The following is a 17222-nucleotide window of genomic DNA, read 5'->3' as shown; positions in this document are numbered from 1 at the left end:
ACAGTGACTCATCAGCAGAAGATCCTGCCTTCCTAACACCAGGAGGATGGAAAGTTGGAGCAGATCACATATGGCATTCCTTTTTCTGTACGACTGACAGGAAAATAGACATGTATTTTTCTTTAAAAAAAAAACCAAAACAAAACAAAACCAAAAACAGATAACAAGCATGAACTTCACTTAAGATTTACAGAGACTTCAGACTCTTTCTTGCATCAAAGGACCATTTAAATACAAAGCTGAATATCATAAAAGATCTGTCCAAGACTAGTTCATCATCACCAATGAAAATACCTCAGAGATGTGATAAGCATCTGATGGCCAGCATCTCTCGCACTGCACAAAAGAGGTCCTGGCCAGACCACATACCCACAACTTGGTGCTTATATACTATCACTATGACAGGGTGTGTGAATGAAATTTATGATAGAATGAGTGGAACTGGGTAAAATCAGCACCACTTTTCTTTTCCATGAGACCCTGCACTGAATTTTGTTACACTACATATTCTACAAGTCATCCTCCAAATCTTTAAAAAATGGGATTGGACCTGCAATCAAGAAATGGTTCAAAACCAGAGTGAAATTCCATTGATACTTTTACAAAATTACTTTTTGTAAAGCTTGAATAAGAGAAGTGAGAGAGTACACAGTACAAAAACAAACAAAAAATCCTTATTGTTACAAATTATTTTCATGTTTTTCATACATAATTTGATGTTCATTATAAATTAAGTCAACAAAAGTAATTTTTCTGCTTTTCCAACTATACCTTTAATGCACAGTTGTAAAGATCTCAGCAAAGCATACCAGTGTGGTCTTATTTCGAGAAATTAACTGCTGCTTAGCTAGACATTAACCAGAATTTCTGTTTTGAATATCTTTGCCATCGATCTCCTAAGGACGAGGTGCATCCTCTCAAAAATACAACCATAGGTCCAAGGAAAACAATAACTCATAGAAACTTGCTAAATCATGAAGAGCCAAGAAAAAAAAAAAATAACCATCACACCTCAGTTATATCTTAGCAAAGAGGAACATCCCAAGAAGCAAATTTTTCAGCTTTTTAAAAGCAATTTAACTGAATAAGCCAACTGGCATACTAATGTCAAGAGGATATGATGATTTGAAATTGTCAAAATCAAAAATTAGAAAGAGACACCAACATTTCTATGTGCAAATATGAATCAAAAGATACTGGTAACTATGTATCTCCAAACGAGATCTTTTTCCTCTCCCCCCTCCCCCCCCATTTTTTTTTTTTCGAAGTAAGTTCTAAAAAGCCTTAGCCTATCTATTTTGGGTATGGATTACACAGTTCCTTGTTACTGTTAGAAAATACATTTCTTACTTTCTACTTAAATACAAGGACTAATTTATGTGCTATAGAAACAACATTCACCTGTACATTAATTAACATTCTACTGAGAGCTAAAGTTTTCTTTCCTTTTCTTCCATAGCACAAGTAGCCAAGGGAGTGAGGATTTTCATCTCATTAGATACATTCCATTCCACTAGATACAGTCACTAAATATTTATTTACTTTTGGAAGTTTCAAGCTACTCACTCTCACACAATGCTAACCAATAATATGCAGTAGTATTTTATATTTATTATACTTTACACATAAAACACAACAGGCCAACTATTTTTTTTAAAGCCACCATAAAAACAAATAGAAAGCTTACCTTCTTCTGGTACCAAACTATAGCATCAGTTACTTTGGACGCCATTTATTCCACTGAATTCACACAGTCATTTTAGGCTGTTAACAGAAAAAGACAGAACTTTACTTCCACCTTCCCTACGAAGGCCAACATAGGGAATGTAGAAACATTCCCACTACCTGCAAAGCACTGAACAGCTATATTTACTTTACACCTTGCCTCATTACTGTCTTAGTAAGAATTTGGATTTTCTCCTCTAAATAAACAAAAAACTACAAATCTGCTGCTGCAGGACATCAGAAGCCTCAGTTTTGTCCATCGTTACAAAGGCGGCACAGAGATGTTCTGTTATTGTCTCATGAGAACCTCACAAGTGTTATATTACACGCAGGCCTTTTAAAAAAAAAATAAAATAGAATAAATTAAGCAACCTATTGTTATTACCACAGCACAGTATTCTTAAGTCCAGGAGTAACTGTGTTATAAAATGCAAGAAAATTCCACACAAAGTATTAGATATTTTTGGAGGGAAAAGAAAAAAAAATCAGTGCTAGAGCTCCTCTAATTATAAAACTTAATACACTCATGAAAACAGTGGACTAAAACTAAGTCAAAAGGATGAAAACAAGGACGAGTGGTATGTTTGTTTCAAGGGTAGCAAATAGAAGTAGTATTCGTTCATGTTTGATGTCACTGTCATTAATTTCAGTGTGAACAAAAAATCCCCACACTTTCAGCCTACATAAAATATTCCTACCTTGAAAATTAATTTTAAAAGTTTTCTTTCATGTAATCAGTCAGCCAGAATTACTTCAGAAAAAAAAAGAACAAAGAAAATAAACATTAAAAGCCTTCAGATTTAGAATTACTACCTTTCTACTAATTTGCCTATATTGTCTCATACTAGACTTTCTGTAAAATCAATGGAAAGTTTAGGTGAGAATTACAGAATCCTTTCCAGGTATTTTATTATAATATGCAAGTTCTTTCAGATGTGAATACATTATAACCAAACACAATACTTTAGACATTAACAGATTAATAAGGGTTAAATCAGTATAGTACCAACATTTCAAACTGTTAATTAAGACAGGAAGCGGCCAGTAGAAGAAAAGAAGGACGGAGGAACTAAAAAAATGTGTTCAAATATTCGCCAAAAAAAATCTGAATATTTCAAGTTTAATAATCTTTCACCTCACTGATTCCCTTTAAAAATATACATATGTAAACAAATATGCCACACTCCAAGCCCAGTTAAAAAACAAGTCAATGGGGCACACTACACTACATGTCACCTTTTAACATTAGCTGGTAAAAGCTTAAGTTTTCAGCTCCACCTAATATTCAGCATCCTTCCTATGTTTACAAATATTTAAGAATGTTATTTTTAAATAACTGCACCAAGTATTTAACACGCAAGGAAATCCCTATTTTATTCTGTAAAGCTATAAATTCCTAACAAATTATGCAAAAGGCACAGAAAAAGTTAGTACAAGTAACGCCAAAATATTAAACAAGTTTTCCAAACGTACTATCCGAACAATTCCAGGATCAAGCCGAATTCGTAAAAATCAACACAAGATCTCTCAAAAGCACTTTGCAAACACAGTTTGACAGAGTCACAGACAGCAGAAGTTGGCAGGGACCTGTGGAGGTCATCTTGTCTGATCCCCCTGCTCAGGTAGGGCCACCTAGACCAAGCTGCCCCGGACCATGTCCAGATGGCCTCTGAGTATCTCCAAGGATGCAGACTCCACCACCGCTCTGGGCAACCCATGCCAGCACTCGGTCACCCTGACAGTAAGAAAGTGTTCCCTGATGTTCAGAGGGCACCTCCTGTGCTTCAGTTTGTGCCCATTGCCTCTGGTCCTGTCCCTGGGCACCACTGGAAAGAGCCCGGTTCCGTCCTCCCTGCACCCTCCCTGCAGGTATTTGTACACCTTGGTGAGAACCCCCTGAGCTTTCTCCTCTCCAGGCTGAACAGTCCCAGCTCTCAGCCTTTCCTCACGGGAGAGATGCTCCAGTCCCTTCACCACCTCGTTGGCCCTTCGTTGGAGTCTCTCCAGTATGTCTGTGTCTCTCTTGCACTGAGGAGCCCAGAACTGGACCCAGCACCCCAGGCATGGCCTCACCAGTGGCGACAAGGAGGAGGAGTGGTAGTGTAGCCCCGAAACGCCAAAGTACGCATCAAGCATTCTTTCAAGATTGACCTCTCAGAAAAAAAAAGAATGTGATTAAGGGGTATATTTCTGATAAAAATATAACGCTTTTCATAGTATTGTCACTACCAACAAAAATATTGCACCTTGTATTTCTTTATTAAAAGGAAACAAGAATTATTAATCTATAGGCAGTTTTTATAGTGAAAGAGTGAAGGTGATCTTTGTCTTCAAAGCAAAGACATTTGTTTACAGTATTTGCACAGATAAGAAAGGCAAAGAAAAATACAATGTCCAACAGATGGGGTGGAAACTGAAACTGTGCAATCGATTAAAATAGAAGTGTCTTTATGAAATGTCTAAGCATTAGAATAACTCATGACACTTTATTCTACATTGTTCATCACCAAAAAAATCCATTAAAAAAAAAAAAGCAGAGATTGCTTAACCTGATCATAACAGCTGTTTGCACAAAAGTCACAAATACTCCCTTTACGAAAGCCCTACCAACACTGTTTCCCAAGACATTTCCCAATGTCAAATTTCCAGACATTTCTCAGAAAGTAAAGATGACCCTCCAAAAGACTCAGTTCTGCACTGACACCTATTTATTTAGTCTTCCCTGACTCGTGCATGGATGCACTCATATTTTGCACAGTGCATTACTTTAAAGACACTGTATTTAGTAAGTTTGGATATTTATCATATACATTGTAGTACAAACCTTCAGCAAATAGATTGATATTTATACCAGCTCCTGACAATTTCTAAGAAACATACTGCCATACATTTTCATGGTTCACATTACATAGACTGGTTACCCTTCTTTCTCACCCATACAAAGCTTAAAATAGGATTTGTCTTCTTGTTTGAAAACCTGTTTAAGTAAAATAAAATTTAAAATCTTTTCCTACACTGGACTACAGACTCAAAGCGACATAAAACCCTTAGCCATACATTGCCTGCACACATAACGTGACCTACATCGCAGCTACAGCGAAAGCAGTTCCACTGCTCACAGAGGTGCCAACGTAGGAAGGACGCCACACAGATTTTGCTCACACTTGCACCCCTCGCCTTCCCCTCCTTTGTGAACTTATATTGGAGGATCTTTAACTCCTCCTCATTTCTCTTAAACCAACATCCCCTCTCACATACAACATACCCTGCTTCCTACCACCATAATTACAGGATGAGCAAAGGGCTGAAGAAACACATTGTCAGCGGTAAAAAACTGACAGTTCAACCTGCACAGAAACCTTTCCCTCAAGACCTATGTGAACTTCATCTCTTTTTCTCCAAGGTCAATGATTTTTCAGGAAGTCAACGCTAACTTCAAGACTTCCAACTGTGTGAAATAAGGCTAAAATTGGAAAAGCCATTTTAAAGGCAGCAACCTTTTCTTGCTGTCCTTCTCCAATCCACTCAAAAAACTTTTGCCTCGAGAAACAACCACATCACAAAACTATAAACCAAGTATAACAAAGTAGTTTTATTACTAATTTATTTGATCTCTATCAACAAACCTGTTATTTAGATTACTCATGGGGTTTGTACTTTTAAGAAACTCTCTACATTAAATCCTCCATAGAATCTATTTTGGTGGTGTTTAAAGCATATTTGCATACACATTTGCATACACAAATGCACAGATGATGCGTACAAAAGTAAATATGACAAAATCATGAGACGGATGTCTCAAAAGACTTTAACAGAGTTTGGCAACAGAGTTTGGCATGCTAAGTAAAAATACCTCTAGAAGGAAATATCACATGCTTTCTTTGAGTGATACACAACAATTTCTGAGACAGCACTGAAATGAAAAGTGAAAATGTTCACTTCATTATTTCTGGACAGTGTTTCTGCTTGCAGGCCCTGAGATTCGTCTGTGGTTTGAGGTTGTAGTGAGGCAGGGGTTGGTCAGTTCTCCCCAGTAACTAGCAATAGGGCAAGAGGAAATGGCCTCAAGTTGCATCAGGGGAGGTTTAGATTGGATATTAGGAAAAATCTCTTTACAGGAAGAGTTGTAAAGCATTGGAACAGGCTGCCCAGGGAAGTGGTGGAGTCACCAACCCTGGAAGTGTTTAAAAGATGTGCAGACGTGGCACTTCGGAACATGGTTTAGCAGACATGGTGCTGGGTTGACGGTTGGACTTAATGATCTTGGAGGTCTTTTTCAACCTTAACGATTCTATGATTCTATTCTGCTGCCTTCCCCTCCCATTCTCTCCAGATCTAGCCATTTGTTTCATGTTCTGTGTCAAATACCTGCACCTGGGACAGGGACCAGCTTTTGCACTCAGTTGTACAATCCTGTGCAGATCAATTACAGAAAAATTAACCAACTGGAGACTTAAGAGCAACACAAAAAACACTCCCAACTTCAGAGATTAGACAGAACATCCAAATGTAAAAGCTTGATCACAACATCTCAGTGACATTCAACAGAGCCGTTCACTACATTTCCACCAAACTCGCAGTACTACGAATAACAAGCAACATTTTTTGATCAAAACTTCATTACTTACTTAGAACTCAGAATAGAATCATAGAATGGTAAGGGTTGGAAGGGACCTTAAAGATCATCTGGTTCCAACCCCCCTGCCATCAGCAGGGGCATCTTCCACTGGAACAGGTTGCTCAGAGCTCCATCCAACCTGGCCTTGAACACTTCCAGGGAGGGGGCAGCCACAGCTTCTCTGGGCAACCTGTTCCAGTGCTTCAAATAGATGAGTATCCAGTTTTGGTGATCCCTGTTCAGCAGTGGGGTTTCTTAGCTATTTCTTTTACATTTCAGAGCATAATCATATCCCAATTTAAGTAAGTACACACTACACCTTGCAATCAAATGAGCAGGGTTTTTTTCAAAAGCCAAAGAAATCTGTATTTAGATTGTCTCCGGGTAGCTAAATGCTCATTCATGCAGTGCAGTCCTTATTGTGTAAGACAGGATTAGATGCTACACTACAGATCTAAATAAATTCAAAGTTAGTATATTTAAAAATTTCACTCATATACACAGGGTTCTGGTGACCCAAGTCAGACATAAATGCATACATTTCTAAATGACAGTCTACAGAAAACGAAATCTATTCTGAACTCTGACAGAAGTTCAGAATAAAACTGTGCTCCTCATAGTGATAAAGGCAAAAAATGACAGTTTTTGGAAGAATATACAAGTCTAAGCAGTGACAACCAGCAAAAGGATGTAAATAAAAATAAAACACAAGCAAGAAAGCATAGGCAAGTAGTTGCTATTCTTCCCTGTAAACAGTGTGAATCACTAAGTATCTCAAGGAACCTGTTTCCTTTATAACAGTCCTAACCTGAATGGTCACGATACCGTCCAGCTGTTGAGTCAAGACTTGAGTGTACTTCTCAAGTCATTATGACCGTGGAATGATGAAGTTGTCATGTTCACTAGACACCATTAGGAGTCAAACTGCAGAGCTGTGGCATTTCTCGCAAATTTTTTTTAGAACACTATCAATTTTTATTACCCTCAGAAGAAGAACTTCTCTTAGAAGCAAACTAAAGCCAATTTTAAATAAGTTACTGCATAAAGCCATGAGAATACTAGAACTTGGTTTCAACTGCTTTCCACAATAGAACTGTTTTACCATTATGTTAGATCCTCCATATTGCAGTTTCACAATCACAGGCACAATTTCACTAAGATTTCATGGTATGAAGAGTAAGAAGAGACAACGAATCAGAATAATAAAGCCCATGACCTAAACTGCTAATTTTGTGGCAACACTTGTATCGCACAAACTCACTTAAAAGTAAAACCTTATACCTCCTGATACACAGCCAGTAAATAACTTTAATGGGGAAAAAACCCCGCACTTTACAGGTTCAACGCCAGAACAGAAGTTAACATTATCATCAAATTGCTGACATTATTTGACATTTTAAGTTAAGTTGAAATGAGCCCAACAGACATCATAGTCTTACTAGGCATCCGCTGTCAACTCAAAAGCTGCGTCTGCCATGATGAAACAAACCAATATAGGTACACCATGAAAACCTACCAGGAGTCATCCTTTCTACGCTCAGATCCACGGGAGTTCTGCCACTGCCACCAAGAACAGGACTAAACCCTTGAAGCAGTGTTTCAAAAGACACATTCTTTTCATGTGCATTATAAATAAATCATTAAACCTATATTTCTATTTTTTGAAAGGAACATCAAATACTATATAATGCACTCAGTGTTCAGTTTAAGTACTTTATCTATGCATCACTGTTCTCAAAAACAGCGTTTCAGAATTGCAAATTGTATACAAGCAAATGAGAAACTTGTCACTCCAAGGTTCACACCTTTCAGTGAAAGTTTTATCATGTTCCTTTCAGCTAGCCTCAAGAAAATCTCAAACAGCCAAAGGGAAGGAAAAAAATCAAATTAAATTAAATTAAAAAAATCAGACGCTGCTAGCCTAAGGAGTATATCCAGCAGCCAGCATGCAAAGTAATCCTGCTGCCGTGCCAGTCAAGGCCCCCCCAAGTTGCTGCCTTGCAATTCGAGGTCACAATAGTTTGTAAATAAGAAGGAATTAACATACTTGCTTCCCCAAAGGAACAGCATGATAGTTTGTAAATAAAAATGAATTAGCACACTTGATTTCCCCAATGAACAGCAACAACTCGGATAAATTTGGATACCAACATTCCTAAGATGCTCATCAAAGAGAATGAATTTTCAAACTTTATTCTTCACTCTACCTCAAAAAAATCTCACAATACTCAAAAAAACAATCACCCCCAAACAACTGGTGAACAAAACTTTGAACACCCCTAGACACCTGCTTGGGGAGTTTTGTTGTTTCTTTGAGGAGTTTATCAGGCCAACAACAGCAACAATAAAATACAAATGAGACCCTCTGCTGGCTGCTGTGTATCAAGCCCTGCTCTTTATGAACACAGACGCACCAAACATGGTATATGGTGACACGTACAGATGTCTGGCAGCACGTCCACACCTGTCTGTGTCTCCAGCAGTAAGATGTCAGTTACTGAAAAACAGGTATTTTCACAGGCCTCTGTATTTTGCCCACAAACCACGGTATCTGATCTCATTTCTGCCCCTGCACATTTATTCTTCCTTATAAGCTCATGCCCTTTATCACTCACCATCGCAAGCAGGAAGCTCTCACAGCATGCTGCAGCTGCAGCATACAGCACGCGAGAATCAGGTTTCAAATTCCGATGGGAAGTAGGCTCGGCTTAGCCATCTTCACTTCCACAGTAAAAATGCCGGTATCTGAAGGACAAACTAGCAAGGAAGTACCACAGAAAATAACTATCTCCCAAGGAATACTTGTTCTGCCAGTGAATTACACAACTGTCTGAAATAGTGGCAAAACATTGAGTATCAGCTTTTCTGAGATTTATTTCAGGTTCTGGGAAAAGAACATTGCGTGCAGTTGTTGCAACTGCTGTAGCTGTTTCTGGAATCTATGCCCTCAGCCTTAAGGTCTGTACAAATTTCCTAATTTTCTTACATAACTGGCTTCATTTCATGGCTCCATCTGAAGTGACATGACACCATTTCATAGTTACCTTACTTGTAAAAATAGGGGAGAAGGACTCTGTACTGAAATCCAGGATTTTACACATCTAATCATTTACTCTGGAGCCTGCTGCAATGTTTATTAATTAGCAAAAAGCTCCTAATATTTAAACATATTCTACTGTTTAATGAAAGGGAAAAAATTCAAGCCCTTAAAGGGGACTATAATCAAGTCAATTTTGCCTCATCTTCTACAAGAGATGCTAGTTACAACATTCCCGCTAATCCAAACGCAGTAATTTCTGCCACTATGGCAGATCTACAAGTCAAGACATTTCTCATCATGCCGCGTCTTTAAAAAAAACAAACAAACAACAAACACACACACACAAAAAAAAACCCAAACACAAAAAAACCCCCAGCGTATGGTCAGTCTCAAGTTCTGCTCTTTTTAATACCTGGGTTTTGTACTGAATACTACACACATACATACATACATATCCCACTAAACACATCTACAATCTTACTACAAGAAATCCCTGAAATACTGCGTGTATACTTCCACTCTTAGAACTGCAACAACTTTATTAAGGAATACAATTTCTATAAATACTATGTTTTTCATTTATACACACATTCTTCTCAACACACAGTCAAAAAAAACTCCAACCCAAAACACAGTGGCCACCCTGAAACAGAATGCTATGCTCCTTCTCTCCTCCTCCTGATTCTAAACACAACAGTAATTTCCTGCAAACATAAATCTTGCTCACTGAAAATACTGACTTGGTGTTTAGGAAGGCGTGTTTATCTGTCACCAGGCAATGCACGGCAGAGTTGTGGCTTCTCGATGAGTACAGTCAGGAAGCTGAAAACCACTCTAAATGACCAGGTTTGCATCATGCTCTACAAATAGTTATCCAGCAAGTTTTCAAAGCAGCTGAGGCACGAAGTGGCTGAGCTGTCAGAAAAAGCTGCAGTCTCTTGTAACAGCCACTGCTCTGCAGGAACATAGTAGCAAATGCTGAGCCTGTATTTTTTACACAGTCTCTGGAGTGATCCAAGCAAGGCACTGCAGGGTAACGTGCCTTACATGTGTATCTGGCATGCTCCCCAAAACAATCATTAAAAATAGAACACCATTATACCCGAAAGACTATCTGATAGGGTCTAATCAGCAGTTTCTGCGGGGGAAGATCATGTCTTCATCTATCAGTATTTCTGAACATGTCAAACTAACTGATAAACAAGAGCAAGTGATAAAATATATGAGGACTTTCAAAGAGCCGTTGGAAGGATGTCAAAGAATTCTGAATAGACTGCTGTTTGGGAAAAGCAAACATTGCCACGGATCAAAAACCAGCCAGAAAACTGAACAAAATTTTGAGGTCAACACTCTTCATGGCAATAGGCTAAATGGGTAACAAAGACTCTTAACAGCACCCACTCTGAATAAAATGGGCTATTTATGGCCTGCTCAGGTGCCCAGAAGCTCCTTGGACAGCACACGGCTGCCCTGCCAGCCCAAGGCAAAGTGCACACAAACTCCCCGGCGCCCACCTGGGAACCCCCGTGCTCCTTTGCACAGAAGTGCCCTAATCCCAGAACCAAGCTCAGACCCCACGTCCCCAGCCTGCTCCCCTTCACGTTCCTCCGGCTTCCACACGCCCGGACGCCCCGCAGCGACAGGCAGACCGTGAGGACCTCTTTCAGCACGCACGTGCCCTGATGACTGGCTCTTCCGGGAGGTGCGACGGTAAAGCCACGCAGGATGAGCGCACCCAGAAATCACGACTTCCAGCTTTCCATGTACGCTAACCGTTAGATTTTCACAAGAAAAGAAACTTACAAGAAACTTTTCACAAGAAAAGAAACTTTTCACAAGAAAAGAACCGTAACTTTCACAAGCTAATGTTAGCTTACAAATAAACAGGGATGCCTCACATTCCTGCTCGTTACCAGAGCTCTTAAGAGCAGACTTTCAGCAGAAGAAATCACTCGCTAAAGACACGCAAGGCCCACACAAAGCAGATGGAGAAGGTCAGGGTGGCCTAGCAAGGCTTCACAACTGTTTTAACCACTCTAAAGCAGTATTACCAGAGCCCACCCTCCTCCTCAGCCACCAGCTTCCATCTCTTTTCACCAGCACTGGAGCCCACCACGCAGGAGACCGCCTTGAGACCTGACTGCTGTTACTAAGTAAATGAGCAGCTTTTGCCTGAATTGGCTCCACTGACCGCGGAACACCACGAGCACTAATGCCACTGCCAGTAGTGACGCAGCTCTGACCAATGCCAACTTGAACACCCCGGATCTCCACCTGAAGTACCACTAACAGAGTTAATCCAGACTAATTAAGACTGTTTCCCCTCGCCTCCTCCCCCCATTCAGACTGGTAGCCTACAGTTTTTAAGAAGTACCGCCTAAGGTAAGTCCTTAAATGGGCACGCACGCAGCCCTGCCCTATTACGCCAAACCTCAAGCCTCTGTAAATAGGTCCGGTAGTGCTCACTGTATTTATTTTTTATACGCCAGAGAAGAAAACCTGAAGTAGTAACATTTCCAGATGGCAATTAACATTACATTAGAAAAGCTTAAGAAGATGTATCAACAACGAATAAATAACATAAACAGAATTTAGTATCAATAATGCAACTGATACCTATAAGGTGGGGGGAAGGGAACTACGTACACCACACAAAGCTTTAAAATCAGGTATCTCAAATCTGGAAAGGTAATTTGGCAGCTCAGTGAGCTCTCCCATTCAATATCCTATAGCCAGAGGAGCACAGACACCTGAATAAAAGAGGAATGACAAACACTGCAGTACAGCTCTGTTTATCAGTTGTACAATCTGACCCGAAATGCATGTATTTTATCTGAAGAAGAATATTAAATTACTGGGGGAGGGGGAGGTGTTCTGAGAAAGGCTAGCATTATCAACCACTTGAAAGACTCTCCTGTTGAGACGGGCAAGCATGAACAGAAAAATAAGGAATTATAAATTAAACGAGACTTTAAGAAATACACAGAATAGTCAAGAAAACAACAGCTTCCCGTAATACAGGGAATTTCATTCATTAACAGAGCTCAGAGGACAGCAAAGCCAAATTTATAACAGAGAAATATTATATTACAATACATAATTAGACCGTTAGACTCAGTACCACAGAAAGTCGCTGAAGCCAAGATTCTACTTGGATTCAAAAAGAAAGCAGCTATTTAAACACACAAGAAAAAAAAAAAAAAAAGCAGGCAGCTGAGGGAATCTCAAGCTTCATGACCCAGGATGCAAGAAAACATCCAAAGAGATCACCGGGCTGTATTTGGCCATACAAACTCTTTACCTAACCCGACCCCACAACGGCCAGCAGCAAACACCGAGCAACGCGTATGAGCAACATGACAAGCGTAGAACAAACCGTCCCTGAAGAGAGCTGAACAGGAGGAGTGTTTAGCTGCCAGGCTGGCATCTGCCAACCACCTAACCCCCAAAAGCATCTGGCGCTGGCCAACTTCCAAAATGCAAAGCTTGCATGACTTCACATCTGATGCTACGTTGCTTTAATTTCTTCTCCCCCTTTGCAATTTTATTTCATTTTTTAAGAACAAGAAACACAAATCTATTTGCAAACTGGAGTTCAGTCCAATGCTTGGACTCATTCCAGGAAGGAATTGCATCTAGCCTCTCTGGAGTATGTCCACCAAGGCCATCTCAAACGAACAAAGAATTAAATACTGAACACTACATGTCTCACCTCAAGAGTACACCCAGCAGAGGTGAATTTGGAAAAAATCCTCTTTACACATGTAAATTAAGAAACAAGAGAATAGCTCTATGAGCTCTCTCATATCCTCCCCTCAACTACAAAAAAAACCAACCACAAACACAAGCTGTATTTCCAAATTTCTTGACAACAGAATGGGTATCTCTATATATGTATACGTTTTCCCTAACTTTGAAGCTGGCCCTGCTATGAGATGGGGTTGGACCAGATAGATAACTTCCAACAACCCCTTTGAACCTAAATTATTCTATAATTACATGTAGAGCATACCCAAACACTACACAGTCACACATTATAGCCCTAATTACTATTAACTCTTTTTGTCCCCTATAGGCAATTTATTAAGCTCTTTGTATTTTACTTACAAATTTGAATATAATTTCTTCAAGTAGTTAACCGTTTCCTCTTTAACCAGCAAGAAGGGCCTGTATGAGTAACAGCACAGTAAACTCCAGGGAGAGAATATGGTATTTAAAGCTTTGGTCAGCTGTCCCTGAACAGTCAGAAGGAGGATTACCTCTGACAGAGGTATCCTAACAAATTTCTGATTTGTTTCCTTCATGAAACAAAAAAAAGTTACAGAAAAAACAGGCCTCCCTTGTTCCGTGGGCAGAAGCAATTAAGTCTGTCTGCTTTTAGCAGTGTCCCGTGTCTCCTTGTTGTCCTCCACCCCACCCAACACTTTTTTTCCTGCCTCCCACCAGCATTACCAACTGCCCCAACTATTTGGCTGGTCCAGCAGCAGTCCACACCGCGATGGCTCAGAGCTCAGCACGCAGACTGGCCAGCAGTTGCTCTCTTTCTGAAGAAAGGAGGCACTCAATTATAACTGCCTTTCTTCGGGTGCAAATATTAATTTGGGTCACTACCCATTCAAAGGTTTTATCAAAATTTGTCACTGTGTAGGTAGTTAATGTCTTTCAGTAGCCATTAAATTTGGTTTCAGCATCTGACTAAAGCAGTTACTCAAACGTGAGAAGACGGACAAAGAAAGTAATTGGACAAGCTTTGTGTCCCCAGTAAGCCTAGCTAAAAATTCACATAAACTGTTCAGTGATGAATCCGCAGCGCATGCTGTTTATTACGAAAAGAACTTCCTCATGGACAAAAAACCCAATGCTGTGACTGCCATCATTCTCACTCACAGGGGTCCTGAGAAGAGGAAAAGCAATTACATTTTTATTTCTTTAACAAAATCTCTACTACAAATAAGCAGAAGATTCGATAATTAGGAAAAGTCTGAGAAGACAGCATAGGTCACTCTGGAGAGCTGGGAAAGCAATAATGTCCGCTGCTTTCCAGTGACCCCTGCCAGCTGCGACAGGAACAGCACTGTTCAACTCCAAGCGCCGCTCCTCCCTTCGCTGCCTGGTTAACCGCCCCAAACAGAGCTGACTGGAAGACTTTTTAATGCACCTATCGCTCCCTCCTAACGCAACATCAATGCTCTGTTTTCTGTCTCAAAGCCTACAGGACCTTGAGTTCTCCCAGAATTCACACCGATATGAGGCAGCCATGGATACAGCTGGGACCAGCTTCTTGAGACAAGCAAGCCTTGGGAGAACTCCAGTACTACTGGAATACTCGAAATGCTCCGTGGAGTTCCCAGCAATTACTGACAATTTATTTGTATGTCGCATTCCACACAATGCAAGAGGAAAAAAATCTACTACAAGCATTGAATTAAACTAACTAGGCTTCCAAATTCTTTTTCAGATGACTCAGGCACTTGTTTTATCCTTTACAACATTTATACCCAGAATAAAAACACACACACTGGCAGAAAACATAGCAACAGAAAATTCAGCTGCACAAACATTCCACTTCAAACAGGGATCGGGATTTTAAACACGTCGGTTCCAAGTACTGCTCTCAACCCTCACCTTCAGAAGTGAAAACTGCTTGCAAATATGGTAAAGTAGAGCTCGGGGCGGGGGGTAACTGAAAACTGACAGAAGTATGATGTGTGCACATACCATAAACACCTTACTGGACAAAAAGCAAGACTTCTGAGAAAAGTATTATCCTTCCCACAAATAAAGAGGCAAATCAAAGATGATCACCAAAACCTTCAGAGCTACAGAAACAGCCAAAGACATAAAGCTATTTATAACCCAGACATTTATTCACAGAACGCTTTTAGCCTCTAACCCCAGGAAAACAAAAATGTCTCATGCCAAGCGCTAATGCGTGTAACAGAAATACACCCTTCTGCCACTCACTGACCGCGCTAAGCGCGGCTAAAGATACTCGGATTCACTTACTAGGATTAACAGGTTATTCCAAGTGATGCACTGCTCCCTGACAAAACAGATACCACCATCTGCTCAACAGCATCAACAGGAAGATCTACGCGGGCAAATTACTGATGACACACTGTACTGAGTCTCCTTCCTACTAGAGAACTCGTGTGTCAATATCATAAAGCCAGCTGTATTTTGTGCAGGAATGTTTCATCATGAAGAACTTCAGAACATTAATTACAGCACTTTCAGCAAGTCAGGTTTTCCAATTAATTACTTTTTCCAGTTAATTACATGGCAGAAGGTTACGACACTGGCAAATCTGGAACAAAAGGCAAGATTCAGCAGCATCACTTTTCAAGCGACCAAAAACATGCAAAAACAGTAAAAGACAAAATACTAAGCGCAGAGCTTGAGAATACGGACTAAAACCACCACTGAAGCAGATACACCTGGGTCACACGCACCCAGGGATTCCGTACAAGAAACAGAAGTAAAAGAAGCTGACACCTGCAGAGTTCTACTACTGCATAATCATTTTTCCCTCCACTGCGCTCTCCTTTGCTTCTGAGAAGATGAGTACAACAAAAATAACTTCAACTCACAGGAAGGAGCCTAACGTTTGGTTTCCCAAACTGAAAGCCAAGGACAACGCATCAGCTGTGGACTGTCATGGGTTGGGGCGGAAAGGGGAGAAAAGGGGTAAGGGGCAGAAGGAACGCGCGCGGAGCACCAGAGCACAGCAGCAGACGAGGGCGCCGGAATTCAGGACCTCCAGAGGAGCGGAGGAGAAGAGCCCCGCCGCCCGACCCAGGCACCACCGCAGCTCGGGACGCGCCGAAGCGACCGGGGGAGACGCGTGCGGGGGCAGCGGCCGGGCGGCGGGCGGCACCGGCACCCGGGGGAACGGCTCCGGCCCCGACCGCGCAACCGGGCCCCCGCCGCCCGCAACAGGCTGCGCCGCCCGGGGCCACCGAGCCCGGCTACCGACGGGTAGGCTCGCCCGGGCGGCGCGGCCCCGCTCCACCGGCCGGAAGGAAGGGCCCCCTCAGCAGCTGCCCCCTCCGCACCCGCCCCAGCTCCCACCGGAGAGGACCTCGGCGCGGCGGAGGCCGCGGGCCTCCCGCCCTTCCCCCGGCCGGGCTTCCCCCTGGCGGGGCGGCAGCGGAGCCGCTCCCCGCCGCCCGGCCGGGGCCGAGGGGCCGCCGCCTCAGACTGCTCCGCCGCGGGCCGCCCCGCCGGGGATGCGCTCCCACCCCGCGGCCAGCGGGCACCGCCGCCTCCTCAGCCGCCGCCGCCCCGATCGCCTCCGCCCCCCCGCCGCCGCGCCACTCGGCCCCTTCCCCAGCCGCGCGGGGAACGCGGCGCCCCGCTTCTCCCCTCCCGCCGGGCGGCGATGCCTCCGCGCCCCCCCCCCCGCCCCGCCGAGCCGCGCCCCGCCCTTACCGGTCGCCCGGTGCCGCGGGGGAGGCGGCGGAGCGGGCCAGCGCGCGCCGCAGACAACGGCAGCGAGGGGAGCGCGAGACGGCGGGGAGGCAGTCGGCGGGCGCGCGCGAGGCAACAGCTGCGGGAGGGGGGGTGAGGGAGGGCGGGAGGAGGAGGCGGCGCGCGCCCAAGGGGCGGCAGCAGCGGCAGCAACAGCGCGCCACCCGGCTGGGCGCGCGCCGCCGAGCCGGGGGCGGGGCCGGGAGCTGGTCGGTAGCCAACAGCGCCCCCTCCTCCTGCGAGGGTGGGGTCTAGACGTGACTGGCGGCGGCGCTGTCCAACGAGAGAGGGAGGGAGGTGGGGCTCTGCTTGATGGACATCTCCCCAGGATAGGGGCGGGGCCGGTGTGACAGACGGCCTCCTGGCACG

General features: G+C 42.8%; 1 protein-coding gene across 3 annotated transcripts in view; it reads right to left on the bottom strand.

Moving 5' to 3' along the window:
* PHTF2 (putative homeodomain transcription factor 2) overlaps positions 1 to 16905 on the bottom strand; it is a 70039-nt gene extending 53134 nt beyond the window's left edge. For all 3 annotated transcript variants that reach the window (XM_075428398.1, XM_075428401.1, XM_075428399.1), the window contains exons 1-2: positions 16815 to 16905; positions 1688 to 1764 (exon numbers count right to left, since the gene is read on the bottom strand). In XM_075428398.1, coding sequence (XP_075284513.1) covers positions 1688 to 1732 — 45 coding nt within the window. In that variant the 5' untranslated portion in view covers positions 1733 to 1764; positions 16815 to 16905. The remainder of the gene's footprint in view (positions 1 to 1687; positions 1765 to 16814) is intronic.
* Positions 16906 to 17222: the final 317 nt, after the last annotated feature.

The sequence above is a fragment of the Opisthocomus hoazin genome, chromosome 8, assembly GCF_030867145.1.
Source record: "Opisthocomus hoazin isolate bOpiHoa1 chromosome 8, bOpiHoa1.hap1, whole genome shotgun sequence".
In the NCBI taxonomy this organism is placed as follows: domain Eukaryota; kingdom Metazoa; phylum Chordata; class Aves; order Opisthocomiformes; family Opisthocomidae; genus Opisthocomus; species Opisthocomus hoazin.
Note: the sequence above shows the minus strand (reverse complement) of the source record. Positions and strands in the feature narration are given on the sequence as shown.